This window comes from Xyrauchen texanus, chromosome 49, assembly GCF_025860055.1.
Source record: "Xyrauchen texanus isolate HMW12.3.18 chromosome 49, RBS_HiC_50CHRs, whole genome shotgun sequence".
Classification (NCBI taxonomy): domain Eukaryota; kingdom Metazoa; phylum Chordata; class Actinopteri; order Cypriniformes; family Catostomidae; genus Xyrauchen; species Xyrauchen texanus.
In genome coordinates this window covers 6,813,598-6,829,000 of record NC_068324.1, presented here as the reverse complement: position 1 = coordinate 6,829,000, position 15,403 = coordinate 6,813,598, and the positions used below count along the sequence as shown (strand labels likewise).

General features: G+C 35.1%; 2 protein-coding genes across 3 annotated transcripts; one reads left to right on the top strand and one right to left on the bottom strand.

Annotated features, from left to right (window-relative positions):
- The first annotated feature begins 4,731 nt into the window (after nt 1–4,731).
- On the top strand, nt 4,732–8,126 carry LOC127640561 (C-factor-like). The gene is made up of 4 exons (XM_052123187.1): nt 4,732–5,204; nt 6,989–7,144; nt 7,269–7,379; nt 7,626–8,126. Exons 1-4 carry the CDS (start codon nt 5,157–5,159, stop codon nt 7,737–7,739), a joined length of 429 nt encoding a protein of 142 aa, XP_051979147.1. The 5' UTR covers nt 4,732–5,156; the 3' UTR covers nt 7,740–8,126.
- Nucleotides 8,127–8,129: 3 nt separating this feature from the next.
- Nucleotides 8,130–11,644, bottom strand: LOC127640562 (galanin peptides-like). Of its 2 annotated transcripts, XM_052123188.1 has the most exons (7): nt 11,576–11,644; nt 11,374–11,454; nt 10,437–10,491; nt 9,976–10,047; nt 9,541–9,627; nt 9,245–9,313; nt 8,130–8,384 (listed from the first exon to the last, which is right to left on the bottom strand). In XM_052123188.1, exons 2-7 carry the CDS (start codon nt 11,452–11,454, stop codon nt 8,323–8,325), a joined length of 426 nt encoding a protein of 141 aa, XP_051979148.1. In that variant the 5' UTR covers nt 11,576–11,644; the 3' UTR covers nt 8,130–8,322. The 2 variants fall into 2 exon arrangements, with proteins under 2 accessions (XP_051979148.1, XP_051979149.1); XM_052123189.1 differs by lacking the exon at nt 9,976–10,047.
- Nucleotides 11,645–15,403: the final 3,759 nt, after the last annotated feature.

Here is a 15,403-nt window from a genome sequence, read left to right as displayed (position 1 = left end):
AAATGTATTCCATTACAGAATGCATGCTTTAAAATGTCATTTGTAACGTATTCTGTTAGATTACTCAAGGTCAGTAACGTATTATAAATACTTTGGATTACTTCAGCACTGGTAGATTTTTTTTTCACTTGTTTTAACTATAAAATCTCTGCCAGTACAGTGAGACGAAATACACATGTTAAAAATGCATTCTCTGAAAACCTAAATATGTTATGCAGTGTTGTTTCTAAAACATGATAAATCAATTGTATCTTGTTTTAAAGATTTTTAGATATTTTTATAGGAAAAAAATATCAAGAAAACAAATTTATCAAGAATATGATTTTTGCCCTAATATCAAAGGTCCCCATATGAGAAAAAAAAATAAATTATGATCTAACATGAATTTTCTTGATAAAAAAATATGATTGTGCCTGGTAACGTGCATGTAAAATGGCTAGAAATAGCATTTTATCATGGCGTAAAGCTGACAATTGACACAAGTTGTATTTCTATTTCTTCTGCTTCAAACTTGCAGTAATTTTCTGTCTGCTCGTATGAATTTATCACATCATAAGTGTTTCACCACTGTTCAAATGCACTTTGGATCACATAATATATATATATATATATATATATATATATATATAAAAGTTTTCCATCTGAAAGGACTAAATATTAAATTAAATGAATGACAATAAAATGCAAAGTTATCTCTTCAGTAATCAAAATACATTTTGAATGTAACTGTATTCTAATTACAATGATTTAAATTGTAACTGTAGTGTACAGTTACTTATATTTTGTATTTTAAATGCATATTCCCGTTACATGTATTCCATTACTCCCCAACCCTGTGTGTGTGTGTGTGTGTGCACACACACACACATAATACCACTAACTGAAAATTATGCTGTATTTAAAAATATGCTTGCGAAGTGCAATTCTTACATTTGTCCTGCAGATGGAGACAAATATTAAGGGAAAGAAAATGTCATGTAAGACATTGATTTTATGTCTTATTGATTTTTTATGGGAATAACAACAAGATTGTGAGGGATAGACTTTCACAATCTGTTCAGTGGCACAAACAGTATAAACTGTGCTTGAAAGGGGGTATATATACTCTAAGACTTTTTGTTTGCAACGTATGTTTATTTAAAATAAGTAAATAATCTTAGGGATTTATAAACCGAACTGGAGACAAACCTTTTTATCCGTATTTGTCTTACCTAAGAATTTTTTTATTGTAACTACCATATAAAAATAAAACGGTTAATAATGTGTTTATTTACATTTAAAATGGTATATAATTACATTAAAGGAGGTATTTAAATAACATTTTTCAGATCTGGCTGTAAATTCCTTCTTAAGCTCTGACTGAAGAACAAATATGACCTTACATTCTCAACTAACAAATCGGTTTTGATAAGCTTTACTTTTAAAATAAAAACATACAATATAGCAATTTATGAAAACGGAGAAAAAATATTTAGATCTGCTAAAGTCTGTAATGTCTCTTTGCCATCATTCTCTTATCTGTGTTGATATTGACAATCTAATGTAGAACTGTATTTTTTTGTTTTATGAAGCATTATATCTGTTTTCCTTTTTTAAATTGTAATGATCCTCCCATTCAATGAGGGGGAAAATGTGCCTTCCTTACGCTGTACACATGGATATGCACACAGGAGCCAGATACTTGTGCAGATAATACTCATTAGAACCGGTGAACAAACTGATTTGATGATGTTAATGATTGAGAACGATGTAGAACCAAACACTGTCAGGATATAGGTATAGGCAAGTTCAATGGCAATTCACATAATTTATGAGCACTACAGAAAAGAATGTTGAATAAAATGTATTTTCTTTTGTATGTTCATATTTCATCATTGTTTTGCCTCTTGTGAAAAGGTTGTGCATGTGAGCTGATGTCACTTCTGTAACAGCATATAAGAATATTTTTTTAAGTCTGTAATTTTGACTGCATCCAGCAGCTAACCAATTTGCATGTTGATGTTTTGAGTGAATAAGACGCAATAAAAAGTTTGGAGAAGAGTGAAACTGAAGGAAGACATTAGGCGAAATACAATCGAAAGTTATCATCCCTATGCCCTACTCATTACGAAAGACCGAGCTCTTGATGTGTGCACTCTGAAGGGAGCATGGCATCATAGTTTATATGTAGCATTCACATTAAGTTTTGTGAAAGGGCCCTTTGTGAAATAATTAATTTATTACTTTTGTTTGGAACAGGCTTTCGATTGATGCCCCCTTCTCGAAGTGCCCTTCAAGGGCGCGTAAATGCCCTTTGAAAAACTTCTAAGCTTAATAACGCACGCTCCTTCGGAAATTGACCACGGATAGCTGATGTTGCACGTGTTGGGTGTTGTTAAACTCACCGCTGAGTTTCCTCTCGGAGAGCGTTCGGATGTTTACCGCGATTTTATCCAAATCATTTGGAAGTTCAGATAAAAGCAGAGGCGGCGGCAGCCGATTTTGCCGGGGCTTCAGCCCCGAATGTTTTGAGTGTAGCCCCGAATGTATTTTGAAAAGTGGACTGACAAATATGAACCCGGACAAAGGCCTATGTAAACCTCCAGAATCATAAGTTGCCTTATTTCTTTGTGCTTTGGCTTTGCACATACTGCATACACCCTGTAAAAATAGACATAGGCATAATCTAGCCTATAGAATAAGTTCCTTTGCTGTCGGTAGCCTATGGGCGACTCCGTTTCTTCCTCTCTGTTGAATATGCAGCAGGTAGGGGAGGAGCTTGCACAGTCGTTGACATCAACTAAAGTAACTTAGTGGCGAGTTAACAGCAGTTAGCAGGAAAGACAGCAAAAATTAAGCAAATGAGGCTTTGGGGATTTTTCCGAAAGAAGTCAGTGGGTAAGAATTCACATTTGTTTTTGTCTTTAAAGTCTGAAGATCATCATCTAGCTGGCTTTCACCCACAGTAGGCTAAACCTCAAGAAGTGCACTACCTACAGCCATTACATGTTGTAGCCTCCTTGGATAGATTGAGGCATCTTGGTAGCTCTTGGTTAGCGCAGTCGCCTCTCACGCTGGAGACATGACTCAGTTCAAGTCCTGTTCGTAGCGTACTTTTCTTGTTTATCAGGTGTTGTTTTCGCTAAGGATAACCAATAAGCATTAGCATAAAATGTATGTGTGACTTGTTTTGTGATATTAGTTTGTTGTAAATATACACTTTGATTTGATTAAATGGTTTTGTAGAGTGTAGCAAAGATGAGCAACAGACTGAGGAGCAGCAGCAGCTGTGCCAGAATCAGGCATGGAAACTGGTAACAATTAATCAGTCACTTTACTTTAGAGAAAGTTAAAAGTGAAACATTGTTTATCTCAATGCTCCTAATGAAAGGATTTTGACAGATGAATTATTCTCTTAGAGATGATGAGAATTATATATCAAATCAAATCAAAATCAAATCACTTTATTGTCACACTACCATGTACACAAGTGCAACAGTAGGTGAAATTCTTGTGTGCAGAATATACAGTTCGATGCCATGGTGTGTCAATGAACTTAGACTAAAGTCATTCATGTATTGCTTTAACTTAGGATCTTATACATCATTTTGACTATTTATGTCAAAAAATAGAAATTATTTATATTCAATATTTTTTTTACCTCACTTTACTCACTATAATATAACTCTTTTGTGATGACTTTATGTTAATGTACATGAAAATTCAAGAATCATGATAGATCTAAGGGCAATCCCACTGATCTGCTCTTCCCAATACATTTTCTTCAATGGTATTGGTCTACAATTTGAAATATGTAGCACTTGATGAATTAGTTGTTTGAAGCTGATTTGCAATAAGTTATGTGCTGTATCTGTTCTTTTGCATCACAGATGATTCAGGGAGGAGAGAGGATGTTGAGGATAGTACTAGAGTGGAAGATTTAGGAACTGTAGAAACAGGCCCAGCAAGAGCAAAACTCAAAGAATACCCTCTCACCAGCTTTGGACTACAGGGAAGTGGTTGCTAGTGTGAAAATAAAATTGTCTGGGCTAAGCCCCGGATGTCCTTCAATGCTGGAAACGCCTCTGAATAAAAGTGATTGGCGGGCTGCGTCAAATCACTGACTTGCATTAAATAAAGACATTACATCGTACCGGGAGACTCTGAGAAGTGGTGGTATGCAAGAAAACTGCCGATACTCTAAATTATAGAAGTGCAGTTACTGTGTAGCGTCCCACTTCAAGCACTGGGTATAAAGCTGTAAAAAGCTAATTGATCACATATGATTTTCCACAACTCGTGTTGTCTGGAGTTTTTTGTATACTGAATGTTCTTGGACAGATATTTTATCAACGTTTTGTCCGAGGAACGATCCAAAAACACTTTAAACTGCAGTACAGTCAATTAAAGACTGTATCTATCCCTCACAGCCTCGTTGTCATTGCCATTAAAAATCAAAGATGGCGCTAGCGTGAATAACGTCAAATTTACAACTATTTGACAAGTTTGCTGTAGGCCTGTACACATTTAGTTTAAAATATCAAGTAGACAACACACATTTTAATAAATGCTGTATCATTTATAAACTATTTTAATAACTAGTGTAATACATATACCAGTATGTATATCAAAGTGGTGTAAGTGCATTTCCATTATTATCATATGACACTTTTGTTTTTATTTTATTATTGTTTTATTAATTTGTTGTTGTATTATTAAAACCCTATTCAATCAATGTGATCAGATGCCATATGCCATAGTGTTTGATCTTTTAGGATCGATATGCTAGTTGTATCCCAAAGTTGACAAATGTTACTTTAGCGGATATATGCAAAAATTCTTAAATATTAAAAATCTTTCTTTTGGGGTGGAAAAACAGACCAAAATGCTAATGACGACTCTTGCATTAATGGGCATGTCCAATTGATTTATCCAATTAAATGCTCTCTAGAATGACAATACCTGCCCCTGACTAGCAATAAAGCTAAAAAGGTAGCTAAACTCTCATAAAACCTCTCTCTTTCTCTTTTCCCCCAGATGTCACAAGTGACACCAGCGTGGATGAAGCAGCAAAAGATGTAGAATCAGTTGTGGGTGCTGATGGGTTGAACTGCTTAATTAATAATGCCGCAATTAACATCTCCAGTGATCTCAACACAGTGACTCGAGATGTCTTGATGAAAAGCTTTGAAAGTAACACAGTGGCTCCTCTTTTTGTCACCAAGGTATAAATATGGATGGAAGATGCTTTCAGTAACCAACTATTTACAACAATACATTCATTGATGCTCTTTGTAAGTTAAAAAAATTATTAAAACTTGGTCTGCAAAAAGGGATAGTAAATTAAATTCTCTCATCATTTACTCACCATCATTCCATCTCATGTGTGCATCACTTTCTTTCGTCTTCTGAACACAAATTAAGATTTTTATTTCAAATCTGTATGGCCAAACAATACTACCAGAACTTTGAAGCTCCAAAAATTAAGCTCCACAAAGTCAGTGTTAATGTAATCCATAAGGCTCCAGTGCTTGTACACTGGCAGCCAAAAGTTTAGAAGAATGTACATATTTTGCTGTTTCAGAAGGAAATTGGTACTTTATTTCACCAAAGTGTCATTCAAATGATCACAAAGAATAGTCAGGACATTACTGATGTAAAAAAAAAATAACATTGTTTTGAGGAATGAAGGCAATGCTTGACATTGAAAAAAAAAAAAAAATGAAGATTTCATACAAAGGTGTACACTACAGTCTTCAAAGACAAAGGACAACTGGTTTTAACAAGGACAGAAAGAGCTGTGGAAGGCCAGATGTACAACTAAACAAGAGGATAAGTACATCAGAGTCTCTAATTTGTGAAATAGACGCCTCACATGTCCTCAGCTGACAGCTTCATTGAATTCTACCTGCTAAACACCAGTTTCATGTACAACAGTAAAGAGAAGACTCAGGGGTGCAGGCCTTATGGGAAGAATTGCAAAGAAAAACACACTTTTGAAACAAAAAGAAAAGGTTGGAGTGGGGAAAAAGAAACACAGACATTGCACAACAGATTATTGGAAAAGAGTTTTGTAGCTCTTAACCCCATTGAGCTTTTGTGGGATCAGCTAGACTGTAAGGTGCGTGAGAAGTCCCCGACAAGTGCTACAGAATGTGTGGGGTGAAATGTCACCCGAGTACAAATTGACAGCTAGAATGTAAAGGATCTGCCAAGCTTTCATTGCTGCATGTGGTGGATTTTTTTATGAGAAATCTTTGAAGTAGTTGAAATTCTGAAATTTTGTTTTCAAATCATAAGGGTAATTTTTCACATTATTAATGTCCTGACTATACATTGTGATCAGACGAATGCCACTTTGGTGAATAAAAGTAACAATTTCTTTCCATAAGAGCAAAATATGTACATTATTCCAAACTTGTGGCCACCAGTGTATTTTCAAAATCTATAGTATAGGTGTGGGTGAGAAAAAGATCAATATTTAAGTCATTACTGTAAATCTCTACTTTCAAATTCACATTCAGCCACCTACTGGTTGAGGCTGGTCAAAGGTAGAGATTTGAAAAAAGAAGAAAAAAACATCATATTGCTTCAGAAGATATGGATTCAATCACTGGAGTCTTTTGCCTAACTTTAATTCTTTTTTGAAGATTCAAAGTTCTGGCACCCATTCACATGTATTGTATGTACTACAGAGCTGAAATGTTTGAAAATATTTCAGTAATTGATGAGAGAATTAAAATTTTTGGATGAACTATCCAGTTAACACCTTATAATATGATTCATCTGCGTGTTGTAAAAGTGCACAAATGCTTTCAGATTTACTGTATTGCTTTATACTTTTATATTGTACAGTATTATACTGTGTATTTTAAGAAAAAAAATTGTAGACATTCCTCAAAGAGCTGTATTAATGGATCTTTACAACTCAGGAATAAGTTCAGTATCAGCAAGGGCTGAAATGTGGGTTTTGATCATTAAAAATGAAGTGACTTAATGACTTCTTTAGGCCTTTTTGCCATTGTTGAGAAGGGCAGCAGCTCAAGGTAGTGGCATGGGAATACACAGATCAGCAGTGGTCAATGTCTCTTCTATCCTGGGATCTGTGCAGCTCAACTGGGGCGAGGGAGCGAGCTTCAAGAGTTATGCTTATAGAGCTTCAAAGGTGAAATTCTTTATTTTAAATTAAGCTGATCAGTTTGGGAAGTAATACTTTTGGCTGCAGTCATTGGGCTTTTATGTGGTTAACGTGTATTTTGATGTTTTGTTTTTGTTTTTTTTATGTGTAGAGTGCCCTGAACATGGTTACAAGGTGTCTGGCCACAGATTTGGAAGCAGAGGGAATATTGTGTGTAGCCCTCCATCCTGGTTGGGTACGCACAGATATGGGTGGGCCAATGGTAGGTGCACATGCTCTCTGTCTTTAAAGGGATAGTTCACCCAAAAATGAACATTGTGTTATCATTCAACACATGGTTACATGGAAGAAAGTAAGTCATAAGGGTTTGGAATAACCTGAGAATGAGTTAAATTGACATGTTTTTTGAAAATGAGACATTATTTTTGGGTGAACTTACCATTTAAATGTACATTTTAATAAAATGTCTTAATTTGTACCAATCTGTCTATTTACTTATTGCTTACAGGCACCTTTGAGTCCAGAAGAGAGCATTTCATCTGTGTTGAGTGTCATTTCTGGATTAAAGGAGAAGGATCATGGTGGATATGTGGATTACACTGGGAGCAATTTACCCTGGTGAACTTTTGTGTGTCATTGTCATTGTCCAAGTGCAAAAGCCAGAACCCTGATGAGCTAAAACCAGAAAAACAGCCTGCACTATTAATTATTCATAAATTCCCTGTTTGCATATGTTTCCTGTGGTTATGTGTCCCTGTATGCATGTGTATAAAATGTGTGTGCATGCAGATTATATAAAGAAATAAAATTGTGCTTTTGGGAAGAAAAGAAAAGGTCATTTTTACAAAAGTGTATATATATAGAAAATCAAATTGTTTTGACCTGTCAATGAAAGGCTGTGATGCTGAATATCTTAAACTATATACTGTTTGATACCTGTAAGTAATGGTCTGTCATGGTTGTTGCCTTTTCATGAATATAAAATACAAGATAAACAATTGGGTGTGGAATGCCATTGATGAATTGTATTTATTTTGTAATCCATCTCCACATCAGCCATCAAGTTATTCTGGTAGAAGGTACGGGTAATATTGACAGTTTAACATGTCAAGAACAGTGCAATGGAGAACACATACAACATAAGACGGCCTCAGGGAGAGGGTTCAGTGGAAGTCAAGGTGTGTAAATGCTGAAATTGGTCAGAATTACGGTTGACTGATTTCCTCTGACGTGAGGGAGGAAGGCAGACCGTCAAGAGCCCCAATTTCTGCAGGATGAAGCAAATTTAAAAGGAAAAAATTTGAACAAATTCTCTGTCAAGATTCATTAGATGACACAGGAAATTTTGTTTAGTCAGTGCCATCTCTTATTTGACTAAACCTACATGGATGATTATTCACCAGGCTGGAACAGAATCTGCACCCGCAAATTTAGCACAAATCTCTGCAAAATTGGAATGGCCAAATGTTCTGCTCTTTGGCCACATCCACACTCTTTCGCTTTTGTTTGATAACTCTGTTTTCAGTTTCTTAATGTCATCGTTTTTAAAAATGTATGAGGTAACAAAAGTGTTATCGAAACTACTTTTTTGGTGGAGAGAAACACTGTTCTAGTCTGGATGAGAGGCATAAACGTAGCAAAATTGGATTACTTGGATTAACATATTTAAGCATATTAATATTTTGTTTGAAAATGTGTACATTTTGGAACATTTATATCTTTATCCACGCTAGAATGGCGTTTTCCTCCACCAAAAATTTTGCATTTTGAAAATGCTCTCCGTTACTCAATACTCTGGAAAACCGAAAACTGAGTTTTCAAATAACAGATTAATGTGGACATTAATTTATTTACATTATTTTCAGCTACTTGTAAGAGGGTAGTACTGTTAGCTCTGTTTACCTTGTTTAAATGCATTCTGCAGGTTTCTCCCAAAATCAGTGCCAAAAATGTGGGAAAGAACTGATTCCATCACATTTACATTTATGCATTTGGCAGATGGTTCTATCCAGAGCAACTTCCAGTGCATTCAAGGTATACATTTTATCAGTTTATCTGTCAGGGCCTGTTTATTTGTCCATAATCAAACTCAAACAAAATCTCCAAAATATTTGCCACCATACTTGCCTTTTAATTTAAGATAAGAAAGAAAGTCTATGATATGGACAACATCTTCATCTGATATTCTCAGAGCTCCTAAAACAAGCAGAAACAGTCATTGCCAGATTTTATAATGTAATTACCATCTGTATTAATTTTAAATCCAGAGCATGCCAATGACACAACATCTGTACATTAATGATTGAAAAACCAAATTGATAGTTTACAATCCACAAATGTCCCAGTCTTTAAAGAGTATAATAAAGCATATTGAAAATCTTAGTCAGAACTGGTGTGCCCTGCTGACAGTGCATGTTTTATACCTGCATTGAAATCCTCATCCATGGGCATTTCTCTCTTCCCTGCCAGTCCATGCTTGTCGCTAAGGCTTTTGTGGTTATCAATGGCATCTGATCATAAACCAAAACCACAGATAATAACATTTATTATTTAAACCGTATGCTGAGAGCACCCATGTCAAAAGACTCTGACAACCTGGCTGATATTCATAAACCTGCCTGTGGCACACATATGTTCCTAATGGGAAAAGTAATTATCGGATTAATATCTTTTGGTTTTGTTTTTTGGACAGATTCAGTAGAGCAACCTGCAGGACTTGAGTCATGGAATTGCTTGTAGTTCCAATGCAAAGCACACGGTCACACCAAACGCAAAAAGCAGCCAGACAAATCAGCACAAATAGTGATATTTCACAGAGCAATTCCTCTGACTTCAATAACCTGCAGGAGCTATCTTACATTGACCAAGCTGATCTTCTCGCCCCCTTGCACTGGGAGTATCCTTAATCTGTATAAGGTGATCAATACGACCTGAAACACAGGGAGCTTATATAACTTACCTATACACAGGTGTACCTTTATGAGCTCAAAAATAGTGCACCCCAAGACATTCATCATTAGTGCAGAAATTATATTAAGTAGAGTGAGTGAGCAAGCAAGCATGCAGGTTTTATCCAACATTTTTTATGGTGTGACTAACGGTTTAAGTTTAGTGTAAAGAATAAAGTAGAAAACAGGATTTAGGTCATAAATCAAGCAAAAGTAAATATTAATGAAAAAAATGCACAATTCTTAAATAGAAAGAATTACAGTAACTACAATGTGTAACTGTTGTGAAAATAATAATGGAGTCATGACACAGGAGTTCACAAAATTCTACAAAAGATGAAAATGAGTTTGAGAGCATCTGGAAAACTCACGAGGACCAAGGAGATACCCAGCACTGTTGAGGGTCCATCCTCTCTTTTCTTTTGCCTGTTTCAGAGAAAAAGACATATATGGCATATAATCAACTGATATATGTTGAGTAAGTTATATTTCAACATTAACAGGCTATAATGGACGAGATTTCTACCTGATCTGACCAATAATAATTAATTTTGTTGATTCAGTCATATAAAATCATATTTTGACTTGAAAAAAAACAAACAATTACTGTAGCTTAGATATTGTGGAGCGGTGGTAGCATAGTGGGCTAAAGCACTAAACTGATAAGCAGAAGGTTGTCGGTTCGAACCCCGCAGCCACCACCATTGTGTCCTTGAGCAAGGCACTTAACTCCAGGTTGCTCTGGGGGGATTGTCCCTGTAATAAGGGCTCTGTAAGTTGCTTTGGATAAAAGTGTCTGCCAAATGCATGTGTAAATGTGAAATATTGCCTGCACATTTTGCATATTTTCAGGTTAACTGACAAAACATTTGACAGTGTATTTAAATATTAATAATTTAATATTAAAACTAAACCAGTATGAGCTTAGCATTAGTACATTTGAAGAAAAAAGATATTTGATTGTATATTGAATTTTAACATAAGTTCAACATTAGTGATAGCCAATACATATTTTAGGATTGCTATAATGCAAGCCATCTTGAAAAGGGTTTTGTTTTATAGAAAAGAAAATGTATGTTTCACCAATTGAAAACAACCTCAGGATGATTCAGGTGACAGATGTTTCACCAAGCAGTTGCTTTCTTCTAGAAATCACATCGTTTAAAAATGTACGAAAAAATTAAAATACAATATTTAAAAATCGTACACGTTCTTATAAGTTTGCTTTAATGCACATAGTTAAAAAAAAAAATCCAAATAAAAAAATGTATAAAATAACATTTTTATTCAATTACGTTTTGGACTTACCGCAACGACCATTCCGAGAGTCTCCGTGACAAACGCGCAAAAAATAAGAGAGACGCAAAATCCGCCAATACACCTGTGCATCTGGAAAAAAACAAATAATAATAATGTCATTGAGGTGAAAAACTCATAATTGAACAACTATAAACATGCACACTAGCACACTCAAACTTGTTAAAGAGAGAGAAAGAGAGTGGAAACTCACCCTGAGTATCAGCTGCTTCTTTGGGGAATAAAAATATTACAGTATTCCTTCTTGTAGCTCCTGGTCCTCTGACGGTAGGCTACTCTTGAATCGGACGCCTTTTTATTGAAACTGAGTCTCATCTCTGACGTGTTTACGTCATAAGGTGACATCGTCAGGCTCTTCAGTGACGTCAAAACTGAAATTAAATTAATAATGATCGTGTCTTTCATGATCATCAGTTCATGTCTATGAGATCAGTTGATTATGATCTTATAGTCATTAGTCACTTCTAGATGCGTGTTACACACCGAGCATGCGTGTTACACACCGAGCACCAACAGAACTAACTTCGCCTGCATTAATGCAAAGAAAATTAAATTATGGATTTTGCATTTCCCAGTTTGACATTCCCGGACCAAAATTAACAGGCAATTAATTAATTAAAATGACACATTCTGGGCACAAAATATTTTGTAGGGAACATGGTTAATTGTCCTTAATAATGTTTTTGTGTTGACCAATAAATTACATTTTTAGTTGGAATATATATATATATATATATATATATATATATATATATATATATATATATATATTTTTTTTTTTTTTTCTCATCTGAATAATATCAGGTCAGATTACAGGTGATATTGTTACATTTAATTAGGATATTATTTGGGGTAAATTGCATTTGTTGCATTCATTACCTTGTTTTTTCATTAATGGAACCCAATATAGTAGAGGTGCGGTTAATATGTATTGATAAATTAAAGGACATTTACACATGCTATAATGTCACCCTTTACAAGACATTCCTGTGTCTTTGTGGATTCATCCCTTAAAACACTATACTGACATTTTACCAAATGTAATACAGAGACTACAAAAACATAATTCAGACCACAAGGGGACTTTTTTAAATGCTTTATTGAGTGTTGAAAACAAATTTAACAGTTGTTCATATGGGTGGAGAACACGTTCCACCAAATCGAAGTTTTGGAAAGCCATTCATGCATCTCACAAGATTCCATGACCTTACAAAACCCTCCACATCCAAGTAAACGTACTGGCTTGCAATCATGAAAATATAACAAAGACTCAAAATAATTAATAAGATGTGAAGAATTCTGATGGCTCTTCTGAAAAGGCTTTGTTCTTGTTGAAAGAGAGGACTCTCAGATTTCTTGTTATCCATTTCCCTGAGTTCGGTTTTAGTCTGTATGGCGGTTTTGACCATCTGCTTCTCAGTTTCTTGAGAGCTGTGTTCTTGATTGTATGCATGACAGCTCTCCTGATAATGTCCTTCACCAATTGGATGGATGGCAAAAGTTGATATCAATGGGGCCCTTGATGAAATGGAAGAGTGCACACAATTCATCTTGTTTCTTTTGAAGAAATCAGTTAAATCAAATGTAGAGCTCTACCTGTCTGTTTTATTATTACAGTCTTCGTTCTATTTGTATAGTGTCTTATTTTAAATTAGAAAACAATTAAACTGCCTGTAGATATTTTAGATGACAATAAAATGTGTTATATATACATATTATAACAATACAGATCTAATGCATCTGAACAAGAACAAAAAGCCTACCTGTAGCCACTTGCCAGATATTCCTGGTTTAAATCTGGTCTTGAGCATGGAGGCAGATTAATGCGTAATCTGAAAATTGATCGAGGACTGGACATTGAAGGGCCAACACCAGGAGTATCATTTATTTTCTCTAAATTCACAAGCATTTTGGTTACGGCAGCAGGACTCTCAATGACCTATAAGACAAATATTTCTTACTAATATTACAAACAAATTATGGTGTTTGTATTTTAATAATTCAGTACTTCTGGTGTACATGAGGAAAAATCTAATGAAAGAATTAAACAGAGTAGCCTAACTAACCTCCAACTTTTCAGAAAGGTCCGTCTGTTCCATTTCTGTGCTCATAGTTTGATGTTAAGAGTTCCAAAACAATTAACCAACTTGATCCTGGAGCAAAAAAAAAAACGTCCAATCAAAGAAAGAGTCAAAGTCAAATCACACGGTCTCTGGTGACGTTTCGGTGCCCATTGAGATGTCTAATTGTAGAGACAAGAGACCACATTAGTCTAAAGTTTGAAGTGCTCACAGTTTAAAGTAAAAACGACCATTAGCAGAATAGGCTACTACAATTAAAAAATATAATTTGTCAAGATTTATCAATTATTTTCCAAAACGGGGAAATATCCGTAGCCAATGATCAACAAATTCTTCTTAGAATATAATATGTAAATATAGTAAGGATGAAAAAGGAATTAAATTAACGAACTTGTTTCCTTAAACTTAGCTATATTCTAAAGAAATATGAATTGTTTTACTTGTTGGACAACTTGGTTTATGGAATATCTTCAGGCAATATTCGAGGCGCATCTTGAATTTCCAACTTCCACGACATTTGAACAGGCTACTTAGCAGAGACGGGACACTTCTGTTAAAATTAATGGGCCAACGGTCAACGGATGTAGAAAGGAAGTCCCGCCTTACAGGTAAAAGAGCCAATCGCTTTTTAGATTCAGACATTACCTGTCAATTAACTCGAATACGCACATGCGCATAAGCTATTCACACTGATAAAATCATGGTTGTTATTGTAATCTGAGGTAAATAAGCACAATTTATGATACTGGCATTGTCAGATTTTACTGCTGACTTTAAATATGTCCTTTAATCGTAATATTGGCCAACCGTTTAGGACATTTCGGTGTTCCCCCATTCAAGTAGATAGGAGCTGCACTATCATGACTGGAAATAACCTCCCGAGAGCGTTCCAAACATGGCCGACAGTGGACTGACTTGCTATAAACACTTTGATTTAAAATAAAATTAACAAAATTATAAAAATGTTAAGGTCTATGATAATGTAATAAATAAGAAGCAGCAAATGTTGCTATGGTTACGTCGCGAACGCGACTTTAGTCACAAGCGTCTGTTTAGCTGGTCAAAACAGTCTAATTTCTGTTTGAAAACGCTCTTTAGAGTTTATTAATGTAATGTGTACAATTAAAACTGTGTTGTACCTTTAAAAACCTGCAAACCTCAAGTTTTGACTTCCGTTTGAACTTGTTAACTTGGTTAGCCTACTGGAATTATTTCAGGTAAATTTCGGGGCGCCACCCAAATCGTCTTTTTGTGTACTTAGCACAGTTCGTCAAACATAAAAGACTTTTTAAAACACCTTTAAAATACCAAAACTTTGTACAATGTACTGTTGATGTGAAAATCTATGATATAAAGATAAATAAGGACAATCCATAAGCACTAGAGGGACTCGCTGTTGCTATGGTTACCTGGCGAAAGCAAATTCAGTTCGCAAGCGTTTAATTGGTTAAGGTCAAAACCAAGGATTAGATTTGGCCTGAACATTGGTGTTAAGAATTTATATATTTCCATTGATCGCGTTATAAATATTGCCCCTCAATACAATTGGGTGTAATTGAGTGTTTACATTTTCGTTTGAAAACGCTGTTAAAAAGTTATCAATGTAATGTGTAAAACTGTTTTGCACATTTAAAGACCCTGCATAGCTTACGTTTGAATTCTTGTTGGTCAGCTTGATGGTGGAAAAAATTCTTCAGGTAGGCTAATTTCCGGGGTGTCAACCAAATCGTCTTGTGTACCTTAACAGTTCGTCAAACTTCAAGGACGTTTTAGAGACATTTTAAACCAAATAATACACTTTGCCAGATATGCCTGTTATATGAAAATCCAAGCCGAGTAAAAAAATAATGACAGTACCTTAGCTCTGGTGCGGCCCACTGTTGCTATGGTTACCTCGAACGCGACTACAGTTTGCGAGCATCTATTTTACCAAAGTTTTC